At 36.4% G+C, this 18,705-nt stretch overlaps 1 protein-coding gene across 3 annotated transcripts; it reads left to right on the top strand.

The window, feature by feature from the left end:
* The first annotated feature begins 597 nt into the window (after positions 1-597).
* U2A (small nuclear ribonucleoprotein polypeptide A'-like U2A) lies at positions 598-17,557 on the top strand. 3 transcript variants are annotated; one of them, XR_011702955.1, is made up of 8 exons: positions 598-796; positions 873-913; positions 1,001-1,107; positions 8,937-9,165; positions 9,491-9,611; positions 9,977-10,147; positions 15,445-15,667; positions 17,351-17,557. XR_011702955.1 is itself a non-coding variant. In XM_071597372.1 (7 exons), exons 1-7 carry the CDS (start codon positions 715-717, stop codon positions 15,513-15,515), a joined length of 822 nt encoding a protein of 273 aa, XP_071453473.1. In that variant the 5' UTR covers positions 598-714; the 3' UTR covers positions 15,516-17,557. The 3 variants fall into 3 exon arrangements, 1 of the variants encoding a protein (XP_071453473.1); XR_011702954.1 differs by having other exon boundaries at positions 15,445-16,260; XM_071597372.1 differs by having other exon boundaries at positions 15,445-17,557.
* Positions 17,558-18,705: the final 1,148 nt, after the last annotated feature.

Here is an 18,705-nt window from a genome sequence, read left to right as displayed (position 1 = left end):
CCATAACTACTCCACAAGAGGTAAATCAAATCTAAATACTACTTATTATAGATTGTCATCAACCTACAACACATTTCATAATATGAGCATACGACTGTATAACTGTCTGCCTACTCTTTTGAAATTTGACGGTGCCCAGAGTTTCAAGAATAGGGTATATACCTGGTTAGTTGCTCACCCACTTTACTCATTGGATGAATTCTTTTGTGATAATCTTCATCGCATATAAGAACTTATATTTATATGTTAAATAATATTTATATTGACGACATTTAATATGGTTGTACCATTTTTCAAAATGAATAAAGTATTATTATTATTGATCGCAACTGTGGAGGCGTCTCGTTAACTCTAAAGTGAGTTTATTATGACTAGAATATCATAACGAAAATAGCTGAAGGATTCTACCATTGAGACGTACTCTTTCTTCGACAATGGAAGCGGCATTTATTTACGCGACGAAAACACAAAAGTTTCATGGAGTTTTCCTACAAATAATATAAAGTATTAGTGGTGTTGGTAACACTGTAGTGACCGAAGGCGGCGAAATGAAATAACGTTAGTCATTTATTGGATAGTGTGGTAGTGCTGCTGAAGTTGTGTAAGGTGGAAGTAAACGCTAATCGGAATTGTTTTTCTTCGTAATTTTGATGCATTCTTCACTATCGTGAACGTAAGTGCTTATTTACGACTGTGCAAAGGAATAAACTGAAAATGGTGAAGCTAACTCCCGAATTAATACAACAGTCCATGCAGTATATGAATCCAGTGAAAGACCGAGAATTGGATTTGAGAGGCATGTCGTGCAAAATGGTATTATGATAAGTTTTGATAGTTGTCTTTGAATTAATTTTCTTTTCATATTTCTCTAGGGTATAAAATCCCAGTAATCGAGAATCTTGGTGCTACGTTGGTTAGTATTATACGTTGGTGTGTGTTAATTGCAATATGTTTTCACTCAATCCCCTGCGTCTTTATTCTATCATGTCTGTCGTTATAGGACCAGTTTGATACAATAGATTTTTCTGACAATGATATAAGGAAATTGGACGGCTTTCCGCTACTGAAAAGGTTGAAATGTTTGCTACTCAACAACAATAGAATAGTGTGAGTATGGATTTATTGTTTTTCAAAAATTCGTGATGAAGTTTCAAGATGCAGATATTTTGTAAATTCAATGTATTCATAAAAACACAATTTATGTCTGGTTTTATGTGCCCTATATAGTATATATTTTAAATGTAAATGAGTTGAAGAAAGAATGTTGATAATAGTTGCACATTGCATGGCAAATATAGAAAATGGAAGACATCAGGAATTCACCTAAAATTTGAGTGGCGGTGAAATATAAATTATTTGAGCTACATGATAAAATTTGGCATTTTACCTAAATCCGCTGCTGTTTAAACTTTTTGAAGTTTCGTCAAAATCTGAGTGAATGAGTGTCATGGACTGGTTGAACTGATGTGGAATTACATGAGTCTAGGTTTTTTAAATTTTATTAATTTTGGCTGGAAATTTTTTGGCGTGGCCAAATAATGGAAAACTAAAAAGTACCAATATTTAAAAGGAGGAGAGAAGTAGACGCTAAAATTTAGGGGTGATAGATTGTTTAATACAGGCTATACAGTAGTTGAGAGATAGTAGTTGCCGATACTGTGTGGAAGATTGTTTAATACAGGCTATACAGTAGTTGAGAGATAGTAGTTGCCGATACTGTGTGGAATTCCATTTTAATGAAAAGGAAGAAATAAATTACTTTTTTTCCCCATAAGAGAATTTTGTTGCGTACTAGTTTGGCTACACTTTGGCATCATGGGTACCAGAACAGTTACACTTAATTATATACTCGCAAGAGGTGAGGTTGGGGGGGGCAGTGGTGGGCATTGATGTGGGGCGGTAGAGGGGAGCAGAGGGTAGGTGTAAGGTAGTAATTGTGTCCCGGGTTAGGGGAGGGGAAAGTAATTAGTTGATTCCTTGGAGTTCTGTGAGAAAGTGGTTGTGTAATGTTTAGGATGAGGGAGTGCAAAGGGATAGATAAGTGATCATTGATAATGGTTTCCGTCCTCAATACAATTCCAATGTGGCCTGTGATAGTAGTAAAAATTAGATGGTAAAAGTAGTTGATAGGTAGTAAAATGCTTAGTGCATGAAAGTCTTAAATTTTGGATATTCTATTGTGCAAAGAACATTCTTGCTTTATAATGGAAAGAATCTGTAGTGACCGTTTACAGCGGAAGAAAATATAAAGATACAATTAGAATTCAACTTGGAAACACAATTGTCATTAATAATGCAAAGGACTTAGACCATATCAAACAAAAGCGAGGGCACCTGGTAGAAAACAAAATACCCTCTAAATTTATATGTATGTATCAAACATCAGCATAACAATGCCAGCATTATTATAGAAACAGGAAAGAAACCAAAAGATAAAATAAACTTAGGAATGAAACTAGGGTATTGCCTATTTCCAACTATTTAATAAAAATGAGGATAGGCTGAAAACTAATACACTCATGCTTTATTTCAACTGATGATTTTCATAAATCTCTGCTTTGAGCCAAAGCTAAGAGTATCATTACCAGACTCAGCACTGTGGTGCTGGTCCAGATGAGATCTGTCAGAAAGCTTTCTACTATTGTATTGACCTCATTAAGGCACCCACCACCATTGTATCTGATTAATTAATCACTTCTGCTAGGTGGTTTCCCCTCCCCCTTCAAAATATCTAAAATAGCAATGCAAAAATTTCATAGTGTGAATATCATTTGCTCTGACTGGGATTGAATGATTTTCCAACTTTGAAATTGTTGCACGGTAATGCACAGTTAGCGAGCGGATGACTCTGTTAAAAGTAATTGCTGTGGCATATCCTGCAGTTTCTTATAATCTTAAAATTATACCAATTTACAAAACCATAGGCAGTTCTGATGACTTGATCAACTGTAGGTTTATAACAAAATACTTTTTCAAAAAAATTTAAAAGGTAATGTAAACCCAAATAATGCTATATCTTAAGAAATTCAATTCACACTTTACACGTCCTGGACACCAAGTTCAACCCTGCCACGGTGATACTATTCCACCACATCTTAACTTCCGCCTACTTCCTGTACGATGGGCAATACTTCGAGCAAGTAGATGAAGTGGCAATGGGATCTCCTTTTTCCCCTATCTTAGCGAACTTCTTCATGGAAGACTTTGAAGAAAAGGCACTAAAATCAGGTCCACTCTGCCAGAAACGTTTTTCTGCTATGTCAATGACACCTTTGTGGTTTGTCCACATGGGAAGGATTCACTTAACCACTTAAGCTGGCAGTTCTTGTGCAACAGCACCACTTGTGCTGTTGCATAGGAACTGCCAGCACCTTAATATCTCCTTCACAATGGAATGGGAAATTGATGGCATACTCCCTTTCCTTGATATCTTGATTCAACGGAAGAGTAATGGTACAGTTGGAGTTGGGATGTGTCTGAAGCCGATGCACACTGGTCTGTACCTTAATGGAAAGAGCTGCCACCACACAGTGCAGCGGCGAGCAGTGCTGCAAATACTCTTCCAACGAGCCAGGGCCATGGCCGACAAAAACAGTTTGCCGGAGAAGATTAGCCACCTCGAGACAACCTTCCTCCAAAATGGGTATAGTGCACGTGACATCTCTTTGGCCCTAAAAAGGTCCTTCAACCCATTAGTGCGGAGGAAAAAGAGAAGCACGTGCGAGGTTAATCCCAGAAGTACCCAACCCAACAAAGGCTACACAAAAATTTTGGAAAAAAAGCCTGTATTTTTCGACATAATCTCCTTTCAGCTATATACATTTTTCCGAGCAATATTCAATAAGTTCGATACCGTTTTTATAATAAGAACTGTCTTGCTCCTCAAAATAGCTATTGACTGCCAACATCACTTCATCACGGTTGGAAAATCTTGGGCCACTGAGCCATTTTGTCAAGTGTGCAAATGGAAAATAATCTGAGAGAGCTAAATCTAGCAAATAGGGTGCATTCAGTCAGCAATTCAAACTTTAATTCATGAATTTTGGCTATTGCAATAATGGATTTGTGAGCTGGTGCATTGTCTTGATGAAAGAACACTTTCTTCATAGCCAAATGCGGTGGTTTTGCTTGATTTCTTCGCTCAAATGTTGCAATAAGTTTACATAATACTTGCTGTTGATAGTTTATCTTTTTTCAAGATAGTCAATGAAAATTATCCCGCGCATATTCCAAAAAACCGATGCCATGACCTTGCCTGCAGATGAAATGGTTTTTGCCTTCTTTGGAGGAGGTTCTCCCTTTTGAATCCATGAATTGTAATGGACGCATTTTTCATCCATGGTTATGAGATGGTGTAAAAATTCAGCTTTTTTGCCGTGAAACTTTGCTAAACACTTAATTGAAACATCTTCATGACACTGGTGTTGCTCGAGTGTGAGCAAATGCAGCACCCATCTTGTACACAGCTTTCTCATGTCCAAGTTTTCAGTTAATATGCAATGTACCGCACTTTTTGAAATGCCTACTATGCCTGCTAGCTCGCGCACTTTCAGTCGACAGTCATCCTGTATCACTTAGTGGATTTTCTTCACCATTTCTGGAGTCATCACCTCATTTGGTCGATCAATGCGATGTTCATCCTGACAGCTCGTACAGTCTAGTTTAAACTCTGCTACCCAATATTTTACTGTTGTGAATGAAGAAGTAGGCTCACCCAAAGTAGACTCCAGTGCAGCTTTTATGTTGCTGGGGTTGAGGCCTTTCAAATAAAAGTATTGTATCATATGATAATGACCAATTTTCTCCATTTTCACAAATTCACCGAAAACGTTTGCTAATGATGGCTGCGAAACAAATTCTAAACAACATCGCATATTCCAACTTGAAACATATGCTTTATAGATTGCATACTCTCTTATATAGTGATATTTTTCAAACCAGCCAAAGACCACAATCTCTAGGTCTGGGCTGGTACTTCTGGGACCACCCTCGTAGCCAAGGCGTGCTTGCCGTATGTCTCCTTGATTTCTGGGTAAACATCCAGGATACTGGTGACCACCAGAAAATGAGAAATTTTCTTATAAGAGCCAAGGACCTAATCGACCTAAAGACCCCAGGCATTTACCAAGTCCTGTGTGCCTGCAGAGACGTCTGCATTGGAGAGATGGGGTGGACCGTTGAGACCAGGTTAAAAGAGCACCAAAGCCACCTACGTCTGCGGCACCTGTAGAAATCAGCCATCGCTGAACACAGCATCAGAATGGATCATTCCAGTAACTTCGATGGGACGAAGTTACTTGCCTGCTCTGGTGGTTACTGGGACCAAATGATTGAAGAAGTAATTGAAATAAGAATGGCAAGGTACAATTTCAACAGGAACTCTGGCTATTCCCTCAATAACATGTGGAAACCAGGGCCAATGAAACTTAGAAAAGGAAGGAACACAACGCCATGGCGACCAATCAGGAGGCTCCTCCAGCATGGACCAATCATGAGTCACCTGATACGTGGGCTCATGTATGTAAGATGGACAAATGCGGAGTGGCACTCATCTACCCTGAGGGTGATGCACGAGTCGAGCATGAAAGTGTCAGCCTATGTGGAACCTCTGATCCGGTGGAAGACCCGAGAAAGCTTCAACAAAAAAAATTCAATATGTTTTCTTAAACCTAAACATGTGTTTAAGAAAGGGAATTCCATCTATTCTGCAATGTATGAAGTACTGGATATAATTCTAAATTCATTTGGTAACAAACAGGAGACATTAGGTCTCTTTTTTTGATTCATCCAAAGAAAATTGATCATTTTAATCATGCTTGATTTGTCTTATAAACCTTAATACACAAATAAATTAAAATAATACACTTCCCTGAAAAAGATTGATTAAAGTTTGCTAGTGAATGCTAATGGTAAATCTATAGAGCAAGTCTCTGCAATAAAACTAATAGGTTTCAAATTAAGCTCAAAGATTAAAAAAGACTTTTGACTAAGTTGATCATTTAGAGCTTAAGCCATGCCATAGTGCGGAGAAACATTGACTGAATGAGTAAATGGTGTTAAGACAATGTGATTTGATTAACAATGATAAAACAACATTTGTTCAATGTCATTTCCACCTAAGAAAAGTTACAGCCTCCCCTCTTTCGTGGATAAATTAGTCATCTATTCAGGGTTCTACTGTGACAAAAGTTTTAAGGATACATATTCATAAGTTAACCCTGGGAAGTTCTTGCTGATCAACTGTTGCCCTAAAGTTCCACGGGACGCTACCTCCTGAGAAAAATTGTGACCCCTGTGGACACTGCTACTGCTCACTCAGTCAGTAATTATGCATTTATTCACAGTAGACTGAAATATGGCATTTCTGTGTGGGGGCACTCATATCATTTAATATGTCTTTTTAGATTTAAAAAATTGGCTATAAGAATCCCAGGAAAAGTACCAAGGCCAAAGCTGTAGACTTTAATTTAAAAGATTCAACATTCTAACTCTTTCCTGTTTGTATATATTCCATACTATAATCTTTGTGCAGCATAACAAAGTCATGTTAGCTCTAAAAATCAATGCTGATGTTCGTAGGTATAACACAAGAAGTTGTAACGTCTTAAGAATAACTGCCCACAACTCATCCATGTTTGTGAAGAACCCTGGATGTACCAGTGTGAAATTCTTGAAATTACTACCAAGAAAATTTAGGGAAATAGATCTTTTTTGTTATTCCAGTTCAAACTATCCTCCTTTGTGATCATCAATGCTTTACAGTTCATGTATTCATTTCCCTTTCTCTAGGTAAATCATTTACTTCGTAAATAACTCTACAAAAATACTTGTTACTGCTCCAGTTTTTTGTTTTACTCTGCAAACTTACTTAAATTTTTATTTTGAGAGATATGCTGCCTCTGTAATATCCGCTCTGTGCTGTCTGCAAAGAATATGAGCAGACAAAGTAACATGTTCCATACTTCTTACAAACATGTCTTTTAGGAACCAATAAACATCATAGTTATTGGGAAAAACATGTTACATCTCTGTGTAAGAAACCGAGCTCCATAAGCTATCTTTTGTAACCACTCAAACATACAATTGCCAAAACAGCACCATCGGATATCTATTATGGTGAATTATACTCATAATTAATTAATAGTTTTCCTTTCTGCGGAGATTCTTACTCTTCACAGAATGTTTTAAAGCTGCAAAAAAGGCTAGTGAGGATTGTCGCTGGGAAACCATATGGAGTCCCCGTCCCTGCCAGTTTTAAGGACCCAAAATTACTGTATTTTCCTGGAAGTTTTTAGTTATTATGAATTTGTATAGATACCGTGCGCCCAGGGCTACATAGTTATCTTGAACATGCATAGATGCCGCGCATCTGTATATATACTATATATATTGTGGTTGTGGTATATTTAGATGGTAACAACCAATGAATACATGGAATCATAATTGCCTGTGGCTCTATCTACCGTAAGTATAAGGAGATTAGAGCCAAGTGATTGAAATGAACTGCAAAAAAATGATGCTTTGCTTTGTTAATGGAGGCGCTCAGCTGTTATAGACACCCAGGAAAAAACACTTCTCGAATAGGTTATTTCCGAGAGAGCGAAAGAAAGTAAATTTTCAACTACTAGCCTGTTGCTGAAGGTAAAAGTACTTGCAGAAGAATACAAAATAGAAAACTTTAAAGCCTACCCATCATGGGGATTTCGATTCATGAAACGAAATAATCTGTGCATTCGTACAACTTCACAGGGTGTCACAGTGACATATTGTGTACATAGGTATGTAAATGTTGGGATTTTTTCAATTTACATAATGCACAATGAAATTTTTTTTTAATCATATGAACATTTTTGTATAGAAAGCGCACATGTTATCGATGGGAAAATACGGTACTTTCTCTATCATGTATATGTATTTAAAGTGTAATTATCAATGTCAAAAGTAATGTGGATTGCTTCACACTAAACAGTGATGTGCATACTCCTAACACAAAGGATGTATTAACAATATACTTAAATATATGTAAGAACGAAAGCTTGAAATGGTTGATTCAAGAAAATTGATGTCAAATTATTTAATAATTTACCTCGATCAATGAAAGAAATATAGTGTGTTGGTAATTTGAAAGTTGAACTTTGGGAATACCTGCAAAAGGAGATGTTTTATTATGTGAAAGGATACTTTAGTACTCATTAGTATGTTGTACATCTTAACATATTTCTGTGTGGTTTTTTGTAATTTTTTACTTATTTCTATGTAGTTTGTGATTCATCATACATTAACTAACTTGCCTTATGTCATGTGCAATTTACCTCATATTGTATTGTATCCTGATCGCCTGGTGAGAAATAATAATAGTAATTATGCAAGAAACAGAAGAGACCATACAAAGATCATTCTTCAAACTTTCATAGACTCTGCTGCCTTTATTATTTTACTGTACCCCTGAAAAAGACAAAAAAATTAGAAATTTTTGGAGGTGAAGTCATATGGTTCTGAATGCCGGTTACAAAAAAGGAAAGGCCAAAACTAGGTTCAAGCAGCAAAAATCCAATATTTTAGCTCAATTAAAGGGTATACACTAGGAAGAATGAAGTTAGTAAATAGGGAAGAACTTAAAATGCAAGATGTTAACAAGAAAATAAGAGATAGTAGGGTATTATGGAGGTCCTTGTAGAATGGATGAAAGAAGGCAAATTTTCAAGGGAAGCTCTTTAATACAAACAAAATTGTAAAATAAATGTGGGAAGACATGCAAAAAAGGTGAAAGTTCCTATAATTTGATGCCAACACTGGCTGAGAGCCTAATCCACGATAGAGGGTGACATTGACAATGTATTGTAAAGCTTTATAATTGGATATTTTGAGTTTGAGATATCTCCCTTTGCTCTTAGTATCTTCTAATTGTAATTGTGTTTGATTTATCTTCCTTGCAGTAGAATAGCTGAGTCCCTGGAGAGCTCGTTGCCCAACCTTGAGTCATTGATCCTCACTGGTAATTCCATTCAGGAACTTGCTGACATTGATCCACTTGCATCTCTCAAGAAACTTACAACACTCAGTTTGCTGCACAATCCCGTGACAACGCAGCCACACTATCGCTTGTATGTTGCCTTCAAGCTGCCAAATTTGTTATTACTTGACTTCCGTAAGATCAAAATGAAGGTGAGAGTACCAGAATAGGTCAATTTTTGTAAAATTAACTGTTGGTCATTTAAATAGGAGAATAGCTTCTATTCCTAATGAAGAGGGTTTTTAGTTAGTCCAATGAAATTATGTTATTGAATTGTGATGTTAAGATCATCACTCCTGAAGAGACTTTTGGCAGTGGAGCAAAAATTTTAGGTCTTTAATCAATATTTACACAATTTGGATGTGGAATGCAAAAGTATTAACCACTTTTTGTTTTTAACCTTTGCTTGGAATGAGGGAATTTTTTAAATCACCTATTCTTGTAATTCATTGAGCTTGAATATTTTTACTAACCTAGGAAAGAGAAGAAGCAAATACACTTTTCAAGAGCAAGAGAGGAAAAGAAATGCAGAGGGAAATGGCCAAGAAAGCAAAGACTTTTGTTCCTGGTGCAGGGCTAGATGCACCAAAACCATCAGGTGGGCGTTGTCAAAGTTGTCATTAACATCTTTACTCTTGATCAGATTGGACGTTGTGCTGTTTACAATGAAAGCTGTGACCTCCTAAAGAGTCCATTAGAAAAATTCTCATTTTTATGGTAAAAAGTAGCTTGGTTGGCATTCCAGTTGAAGGAGAAATAAGATTGTATTTGTGCAAAAACATACAGCACTGTTTGCCTTGTCTCCCTGGTCACAATTAATAACCAACTTATGCACATTTCTATGCTTCACACGTTCTCCACTAAAACAATAAGATTTTTCGTGAAATTGATAAGTGTTAAAAATTCAATGTATTCTGTGGGATCTTTTTATGTCCAGCATTGTTAAAAATTTTGTCCCTGTAGGCCCAGCTCAGGAGGATGTGAGAAAGATCCGCGAGGCAATAGCGAGGGCGAGTTCCCTGGAGGAGGTGGAGAGGCTCAATCGTCTGCTTAAGGCAGGTCTGGTCCCGGGGCGAGGGGGCCAGCCGCGCTCCATGAGGGTTGGCCCTTTGGAAAGCACCCGGAAAGGAGAAGGTAAATGCTTTGCCCTCACCCGAGATCATTACCATGCAGAACTTGCCAAGTTTGGTCAAGTTTGAAGTTGCAGTGCCCTTATCAAATAAATCCTTGAACCCTTTGCTCAAGTTGTTATTCGAAGCTGAAGGAAAAAAGTACAAGTTAATTTCATAAACTGCTATGGCAATGAATTGAGGCCAATTCTTAGGGTGTTGAATGCAAAGATGTTTTTAAGAAATTAAATTGTTGTATGACTAATATTTTCCCCAGTCTTGTGTATAGAAAGCCCTATGGCCATTTGCATTTTAGATCATGTTACAAATATCCCATGCAAATGACCTCAGTCGTCTAGGCACCTAAAAATTAAATTACTACAATTTTTCTGTGCCATAACACTTTCCAGTTTATTTGCTGTGTGTTTTCTCTCAGTGGTTAGTAGGAGGGTGTGTTTATTGGGGGAAGGGGGGAAAGAAAGCACTTTGGGCCAGTGTGGGGGTAGTGCTTCTACTCAGGTGGTGGGGGTAGTTCACTGCTGCCCCCAGGCAGTCTATTCTAGAGTGCTGTTGACTCATGCATATTTTCCCTGATGTATTGTCTAGCATACAACTGCTGGTAATTGGGTTGGTGAGATGGATTTTGTACTGGCTTGCCAAACTGAGAGCCTGAGTTCAAATCCCAATGATGGCAGGATTTTCAGTAGCGTCCTGATCCCTACTTGGGGTGCTATGTGGCAGGTACATTAATTGGAGTATGCCATCCATGGCACGGGATGTCTAATTGCCCACCCCTTGGCATCTTTTGTTAAGACTAGGCTATTGCCCATGTGGCACATGCCATGAAGGATTGAAGGGATCATAGTTGCACATAAGCATGACGTACTGTTTTGAAAATTCTTATGAAAGGTAATTGTGATTAGTTGGCAGTTTGTCAGGTGCTAATATTCATTTAAAGTGGGTTCATGCTTAAAATTCTACTTTTATACATGCGATTATCGTATTAATTTTTTCCATCCTTTCTAAAATATATTAATATTGTTTGGGAAGAGTTCAAATAGTTCTGCTGGTAGATTGTTCCCGACAATGAGTTTTGTGTTGAGAAATGAAATTTTTTTATATTAGTTCTGTGCACCTGGAATTTCACGTTGTACTTATGGTAATTTCTCCCTTGAGTTTAAGTTACGATTTCTTATGCCCTTTTTTAATTCTCTTTAAGCTTTATCGCCCTTAAGTATGCGGAACATTCCACAAAGTTTGCCTCTTTTTCTCATGATTTGTAAAGATTCCCAGCCCTATATTTTTAACATAACAACAGACTTCTGTTATAACATTATATATACCTTTATACTGAACCATTGTCAACTGTTTCCAACTGCCTAGATCTTTTGTCTTTTTTTCCAATAAAATTACCAATATGCAGACTTTCACGTGTGCAAAGAAGGTCGAGACAATTAAAGAAATGTTTGTCTAATGCGAAGGGATATTTTTGTACCTGGTGATGACTGAGGTTTTTGCAAATGGAATGGAAAAAAAAATTTCTTTATTCTTTAACAAGTACTTTTTCTGTCTCATCTATTCTAAAAAAGTAAATATTTTATAATTAAATATCTGAAAGTGTTTAAAGAGCTATTTGAATCAATTGACCTGATTCGTATAGAGTTTTGTAATAATTTCATTAGTATATACATGAATGAAAATGACTTTTTAATTCAGACAAACCGTTGAATTTTGTAAATAGGTTTTGGAATAATTGATCCATTTATGTTTTGTAACTCTATTTCACTCTTTGTCATTTGACAACAAGTTGGACTTCCAATGGGCTTAGAAAGTAAATTATATATATATATATATATAAACTTCTGGATATTGTCTGAGATAACTTTGCTTTACCTAATTTTTATGTGAATATCTGATGTTTGTGACCTGAAACTCATCTAGGTTAGTACATTTGAATAATGATTATATTCCGTCTATAAAAATCACAGTACTTGTTAAATATCTTATTAGGCTTGTCAGATGAGTGTCGGTTACAACATTTTCCAAACCTTTAACTACAAATATAGTCTATTAAAAACAATAGTTACACTACAAGTACACAAGAAATGGTAAACCCGAGTTGTAAAACTGAGACAATAAAAAATGCATCTTTCACTTATGCCTATGGCTTATCTTCTTACTAGCAGAAGAATTTATTTTGTTAACCCTCTTAGTGCGGTGGGGATTCCAGTAGTACTAGTGAGAAGTGCGAAGGGTAATTTAAGAAAATGTATCACCTTAGGAAAAAAAACATTATGAAGTTATTTGTTTAGATATCCATATGCAGTTTTTTTATTTTAAAATAAAATATTGTAGTTAAAAATGATGTTATACATTTACATCATCTGCCAAATAAATGTAATTATTACAGTATTATAAATTTAAAGAATATTTTTTTAGCAATAATATTTCGATTTTTAGACACAGTACTAATATTTTTTTCAAACATTTTTCAATAAAACTACCATATTTAAATATAAGAAAGAATCAAAAAGACATGTAGAAAAAATTATAAATAAATAAAGAAAAACCAGTAAATTGCAAATTTTTTTGTCAGCCTCTGCATAGTTCGATTTTGTTGAAAAGGCTGCTCTCACTGAGTCAAATTGGGACTTTCCCCCTTTCCTCGAGACTGCAGCAATGTGCTTACAATCTAAAGGCAGAAAAAAACGAAGTTCTAACTCACAGAGAACTGCTGACAATGTAATCCAATACACAGGGCGCAAATGATTAGATAAGATGGACGGCAAGAGAAACCAAAATGATTACAAAGCAGTGCTCTCATTTCCATCACATCAACAAAGTCTGAATAAGCAGTAATATATCAACACCACCACACCATAACGCATTTAAGAGATTACAGATGTTACAGATGAAAACAGATTAGTAGCCTTTCAGTGGCTTTTCATAGTGGAAAGACCACTCAGAAAAAAAACGAGCAGACAATTAGGCTGAGCTTCCCGACATGTACAAAACTGAACGTAAAATTATAGTAACAATTATACTTTTTGAAAAGCATTTAAAATTGCTAATAAAAAATTAAAAAATATGTTATATAATTGTATGGAATTCACCCTATTGATAGCACGAAAACCATACATTATTAAAGAAAAAAACCATAAGTTACAGCGATTTAAACAATAGCCTACGCAAGAGCCGATATACTACCTTGATCAAAAATTTCCCGGAAGTTATTCAGAAAATTAAAAATACAAGTTTATTCATCTAAATCTATATTGTCCCCTTCAAAGTAATCCCCATCGACTGCAACACACTTATGCCAGCGCTTGATCCAATCCTCGAAACATTTTTTATATTCGGTTTTCGGTATGTCCATCAGTGCTTCCTGCGATTTTTCCATTACTTCCTCTCGGCTGCTAAAACGCGTTCCCCGTAATGGTTTTTTAACTCGATTGAACAGAAAGAAGTCACAGGGAGCCAAATCAGGTGAATTCGGTGGCTGTTGGATGGTATTTGTTGCATTTTTCGTCAAAAAATTACGAATAATGATAGCACTGTGCGACGGTGCGTTATCATGGTGCAAAATCCACGAGTTTTCTGCCCACATTTCTGGTCTCTTTCGGCGAATTGCTTCACGCAAACGTCTCATAACGCCCAAATAATACTCTTTGTTTACTGTCTGGCCTTCTGGCAAAAATTCATGATGCACTACACCGTTGTAATCCATGAAAACCGTCAGCATTGCCTTCTTTTTTGACTGAAAACGACGTGGTTTTTTTGGTCTCAGCTCATTTGGTGAACGCCATTCACTTGCCTGATGTCTGGATTGCATGTCGTACTCATAAACCCACGTCTCGTCTCCAGTAATGATCCTTTTGATGAATGTGGGATCGGATTCAGCCTCGCAAATCATGTCTTTTGCGACGTCAACACGGTCTCTTTTTTGCATGAAATTGAGGTCTCTTGGCACCAACTTTGCTGCTACACGACGGAAACCCAAATCATTAACCACAATGTCTTGGGCGGATCCATAGGCAATGTTCAAGTCCTCCGCTATTTCTCTGATGGTTAATTTGCGGTTATTGACCAACATTTCTTTTACTTTATCAATTTTTTCACCGACTTTCGATGTCGATGGTCTGCCACTGCGTTCATCATCTTCGATTGACTCACGACCACTTCTGAACCGCTCGTGCCACTGGTAAACGACCGTTTTTTTTTAGAGAATCGTTGCCGAAACACTTTTCCAACATTTCCAACGTCCGTGCGCCACTAAATCCGTTTTTTACGCAAAATTTAATACAAGTTCGTTGTTAAAAATTTAAATCCATTTCTGCAATTGTAAAAAATCGCCAACACACACAGAGATAGATGTACTCTTGGCTACGTAACTTTTGCAAATGTCAAGTTATGACACTAAGATTTAAAGGGAATATCAACAACAGATGTACCAATTTAACAAAAAAAACAGAACTCAAATCGGAACGATGGGAGCGCCACACGGTGGTTATTCCGGGAACTTTTTGATCAAGGTAGTATCAGCCCGCCGCACTTTTCGCCAGGGATACAAAAGCCAATATATCGGCCCGCCGCACTAAGAGGATTAAATAGGATATTTTTCAAGTTAAAGTATTTTCTCACTTCTTAATTTTTTTTCTGGTGATTTCTCAATCAGTCTAAGAACCATTTCATGTGGCACTCAAAATGTTGTCCTTCGGCAAATATATCCACATTTTATGTGATTTCTAGTCCTTGCAGAGTGCTCGTGGCAATCAGAAATGAATGATTTCTAATTTCACTATGAATTGCTTTCTCGGTAAATTTCCCAGTTAAATAATTGTTTTGTACTCTACCATAGTGAAAGTATCTACATGTAATGAATATATTTTCTCCATGTAATTGTTTCATATCACAATATTCAGTTTTAAAAACAACTTTTTTAAGTCTGCATTTTTATTATCTATCAAGGGATTTGTTCAACAGATTCAGGCTTCTTTATTCACTTAATTGTATGAATCTGCCTTATAATCAATCCACCTAACCAGTTATAGTCTCTTGAGATGTCACAGTGTTATTATGGCTTTGATTTTCAAATAACCATAAAATTTTTGGTGTGATTCAAACTTAATCAGCATTCTGTCAAACTTGTTTGTGTATGGTAAATATGAATAACAAAATTTTGAGTGTAAATTTATAATAATCTATTGGTATATTCATTTGGTTGTAGACCTTATGACATCTAGTGCAGAATCATTTGAGAATCTTGAAACTTAATGTGAAATTCTCACGTTTTATAGTTGACTTGTTCTTTCCTATTTGTAGATTTTGGACGGATGGAAGAGGATGATGAAAGTGCAGACATTGCTGATTCAGGAGGCAGAAATGGAGATTAACGAGGAGGTTAATGAAGTTGAAAAATGTGACCATGCTACACTTATTCATCACTTCATGGGCTAAATGCCATGAGAAGTATTTGTCCTCTGAAAACCATGCAAAAGAAACAAATAAGTTAAAAGAGTGTTTACCAAAGGCATTGCATGGAATGGTAAGCATTGTTCTCTTACAATAATGAAATAAATGTCATTAAGTGTGCCATGTCAGATACTGATAAGGAATGGATACAATACGGTCTTTTGTAAAATATTTTCAAATAAACTCTGGAAATTATTTCTTTGTGAGTCTTGAAGTTTGATTGGTTCTTGAGGTTGAGAAGCGAATTGCTGTTGTTTTAACTTTAAACCTTGACAACTTCTTTCTACTTTTTAACTATGTGTAATTGTTTTTCAGCTGTAAGTGTGATGCTGTGAAAAAGGTCCTCATGTACCTTATCTCCCCAGTTAGCTCATGCGGCTGTCCTTATTGCCATTGGATGATCTCATTTTTCATGTTACAGATGCAGTCTAAAGAGCTTTCAAGCCTCTACAGCTTGCGGCACACACCATTTTCTGTTACCCATTGTCTTTCGTTTTTCCTTTATTACGTTCCTGCATGTCTTCAAGGTGGGGCCATTCTCTGGGGTTTTCCATCAGTTTAGGGTTTCCATCTCCACCAACAATTCAATAGCAGACTTGCCCATCATCTCCAGGGCTATTGAATTCAATTGAATCAATCTGGGAAGGCAACAAATCTCTGATTAAGGTGGGGTGATGGTTGAATATGATGTTATTTTTTTAAGTCATAAAATATCACCAATTTTCCCCACAATTACCACCTCTAAGATGGATATTCCACTTCCTCTCATGGTATTTTCTTGCCTCTGATATCTTTAAGTTACTCAGGTGCCTTATTGCCCCGCTACTTTGATTTTCTTGACAATTTCCAAGTCAAGATATCATGACAAAATTGAATGGAATAAGCTTTAATATTGAGCATACTAGAAAATACTATTTGGACCACTGCTAGCCTCCCAAGGCATATGTACTTGGAAGTATGCATTAAGTGATAAGCAGAAATACCTGTATACGTAAGCAGCTATAATGCTGCTCACAACAATTAAAGTTTTCTGTGGTGCTCAAATACTACAAAATCCAGTAATCTTATGGAAATTTGAGAGGCCAGCTCGCGGGAAAACGAGAGTCCACTGTTTTCACTCATGTGATTTTTAGACTTGTTTAGTTTCTGGTAATATGGCACGGCTTATTCAGTTATACCCAGCCATACATAAAATCCTGCATTCTTTTTGTCAGTGTATATTAAATCGGGTTGTGCTGCAGAAAATTTAACAGTTTCAAAGTGCATTCTATTATTTTAAAATGGAATGGTACCAGTACGGGAGTTTCCATCATTGCTAAATTCATTGAAACTGAGAGCTGGTTAGTTAGTCAAATCTTGTCTATGCCGCGTGCATATGCCAAAATGTGGTATTTTATTCCACATCACTGGGATCATGTATGATGCCTAGCACTTCTCTTTTGTTTTCCTTTGAGTCCACTTCATTTATAGTTGTTTGTAGTTACTGTTGGTCACTAGCGCATTAAGTGCCATTTTAGGGGCTATGGTATGTAAGTTCACCTTTTCTGGTTTGTGCAAATTGATTAGTTGGCTGGTATTGGATATTGGTCTCAGAGTGACCCAACCTATCTAAGTGAACACGCTCCACTGTCCACATCCGGTGGAACTTCAATGTCAAATGTTGGTGTTTACCATGTGAAATCATGGAAACAAAGTATTTTGCTTTCGTGATTACCAATTAAGAAGTTTCCTAATAAATATCTTGTACCCAATATAGGAGAAGTGGTAGTCAAGCCAGTAAATTGTTGGGCTACTGACTTGAAGTGGAGGCACTGGTTTGATTCCGTGTGATGGGCACCCTCGCCTTCACTCGAGCTGAATTGGAAGCGTTCGGTCTCTCCTTGTGAAAGTATATTACTACTACTACTGCTGCTGTGTATATATTTCCTGGCATTTTATGAAATTTTACATCTGATGCATCAAATCTGGCTGTAGTGCAATAAAGTTTTTGTGAAAAAATACTAAGATTACTTATTCCCCCAAGCTGTTTGATTCTGTTTGGGTGGGTCAGGGAAAGGAAATGATGCCCATTAAGTATTACCTGGCTAATGTGTGAATTTGACATGCCATTGGGCTTAGTACTAGGGAGCCCTTCTTCACCTATCAAACCAATCTTCGGGTTGATAACTTAGGTTTTTATTCATATCACAATAAGTAACTTGGCCTAGGCATTTCCTATCCATGACACCAAAAGTATGTCTATGTATGTAATATTTTATTCTTCTCTCAAACTACCCTCGTAAGGCCTAAAGGTTCACAAGTTTTTCTTGCCAGTGTATTTTTAATATTTCAATGATTGTTTAGGTCAAAAATTTATGTTAGTGTAGACCACGTATGCTCTCATTTTTTATGCCTCTTCAATGTACATTAATGCCAAAAGTACTTTTAGTTTTTTTAATGTTATTTATTATAATATCTCTTCAATGAATTAAAGTTGTTGGCATGCCTATTTTATTAAGCCTACAACCATGTTTAAGAGCCTAGATTTATGCATAGTCCAAGCATCCTTAATTTTAGACACACTGTGTTTGAATAATTATTGATGAAAACATTCATACACTTTCATTAGGCCTTAAACACGTTGACTCTGTGAATAAAATTAGGTTATGGTTGGTCCATGACCCCTCTTAAGCATGAGTAGAGCCTCTCTTAAGCAAAGGCTGTTGTAGCTGTCATCTTTTATTTCGTAGACTGTGCTGCTTATTATGAATTTATTCCCAGGAAAATTGAAATTCTACACATCAACTATTCTTAAGAGGATATATCTTGAATTTTAAATAAATATTTTTGTAATTAATACAAATATTTTATTGCAAGCCATAGAAAAAGCATATTTCCACAATAAAACCCACCATTTGAATAAGATCTATGATCCAAAATCATTATAGATACCTAAGTGTTATTTTGAAAATCATTTTGGCCATATTTTAGGTGAGGATATATACTCAGATGAGAAGTCACAATGAATCAATCTTACAAACTTGAAGGGGTGTCCCGTGGATTTATTACCTAATGAACACTTTATCTGGGATGCATCATTAGGAAAAGAGAAATGCAGGGTCCACTATGAAA

The sequence above is a fragment of the Hetaerina americana genome, unplaced genomic scaffold, assembly GCF_022747635.1.
Source record: "Hetaerina americana unplaced genomic scaffold, ioHetAmer1.1.p SCAF_87, whole genome shotgun sequence".
Classification (NCBI taxonomy): domain Eukaryota; kingdom Metazoa; phylum Arthropoda; class Insecta; order Odonata; family Calopterygidae; genus Hetaerina; species Hetaerina americana.
This window is presented reverse-complemented; position numbering and strand designations above follow the sequence as displayed.

What these genes read in the sequence shown, in the direction of transcription:
- U2A (XM_071597372.1), top strand. Translation starts at nt 715, where the DNA reads ATGGTGAAGCTAACTCCCGAATTAATACAACAGTCCATGCAGTATATG. An exon ending in CTCAACAACAATAGAATAGT is followed by an intron (nt 1,108 to 8,936) that starts GTGAGTATGGAT and finishes TCTTCCTTGCAG; the next exon opens with TAGAATAGCTGAGTCCCTGG. An exon ending in AAGCACCCGGAAAGGAGAAG is followed by an intron (nt 10,148 to 15,444) that starts GTAAATGCTTTG and finishes TCCTATTTGTAG; the next exon opens with ATTTTGGACGGATGGAAGAG.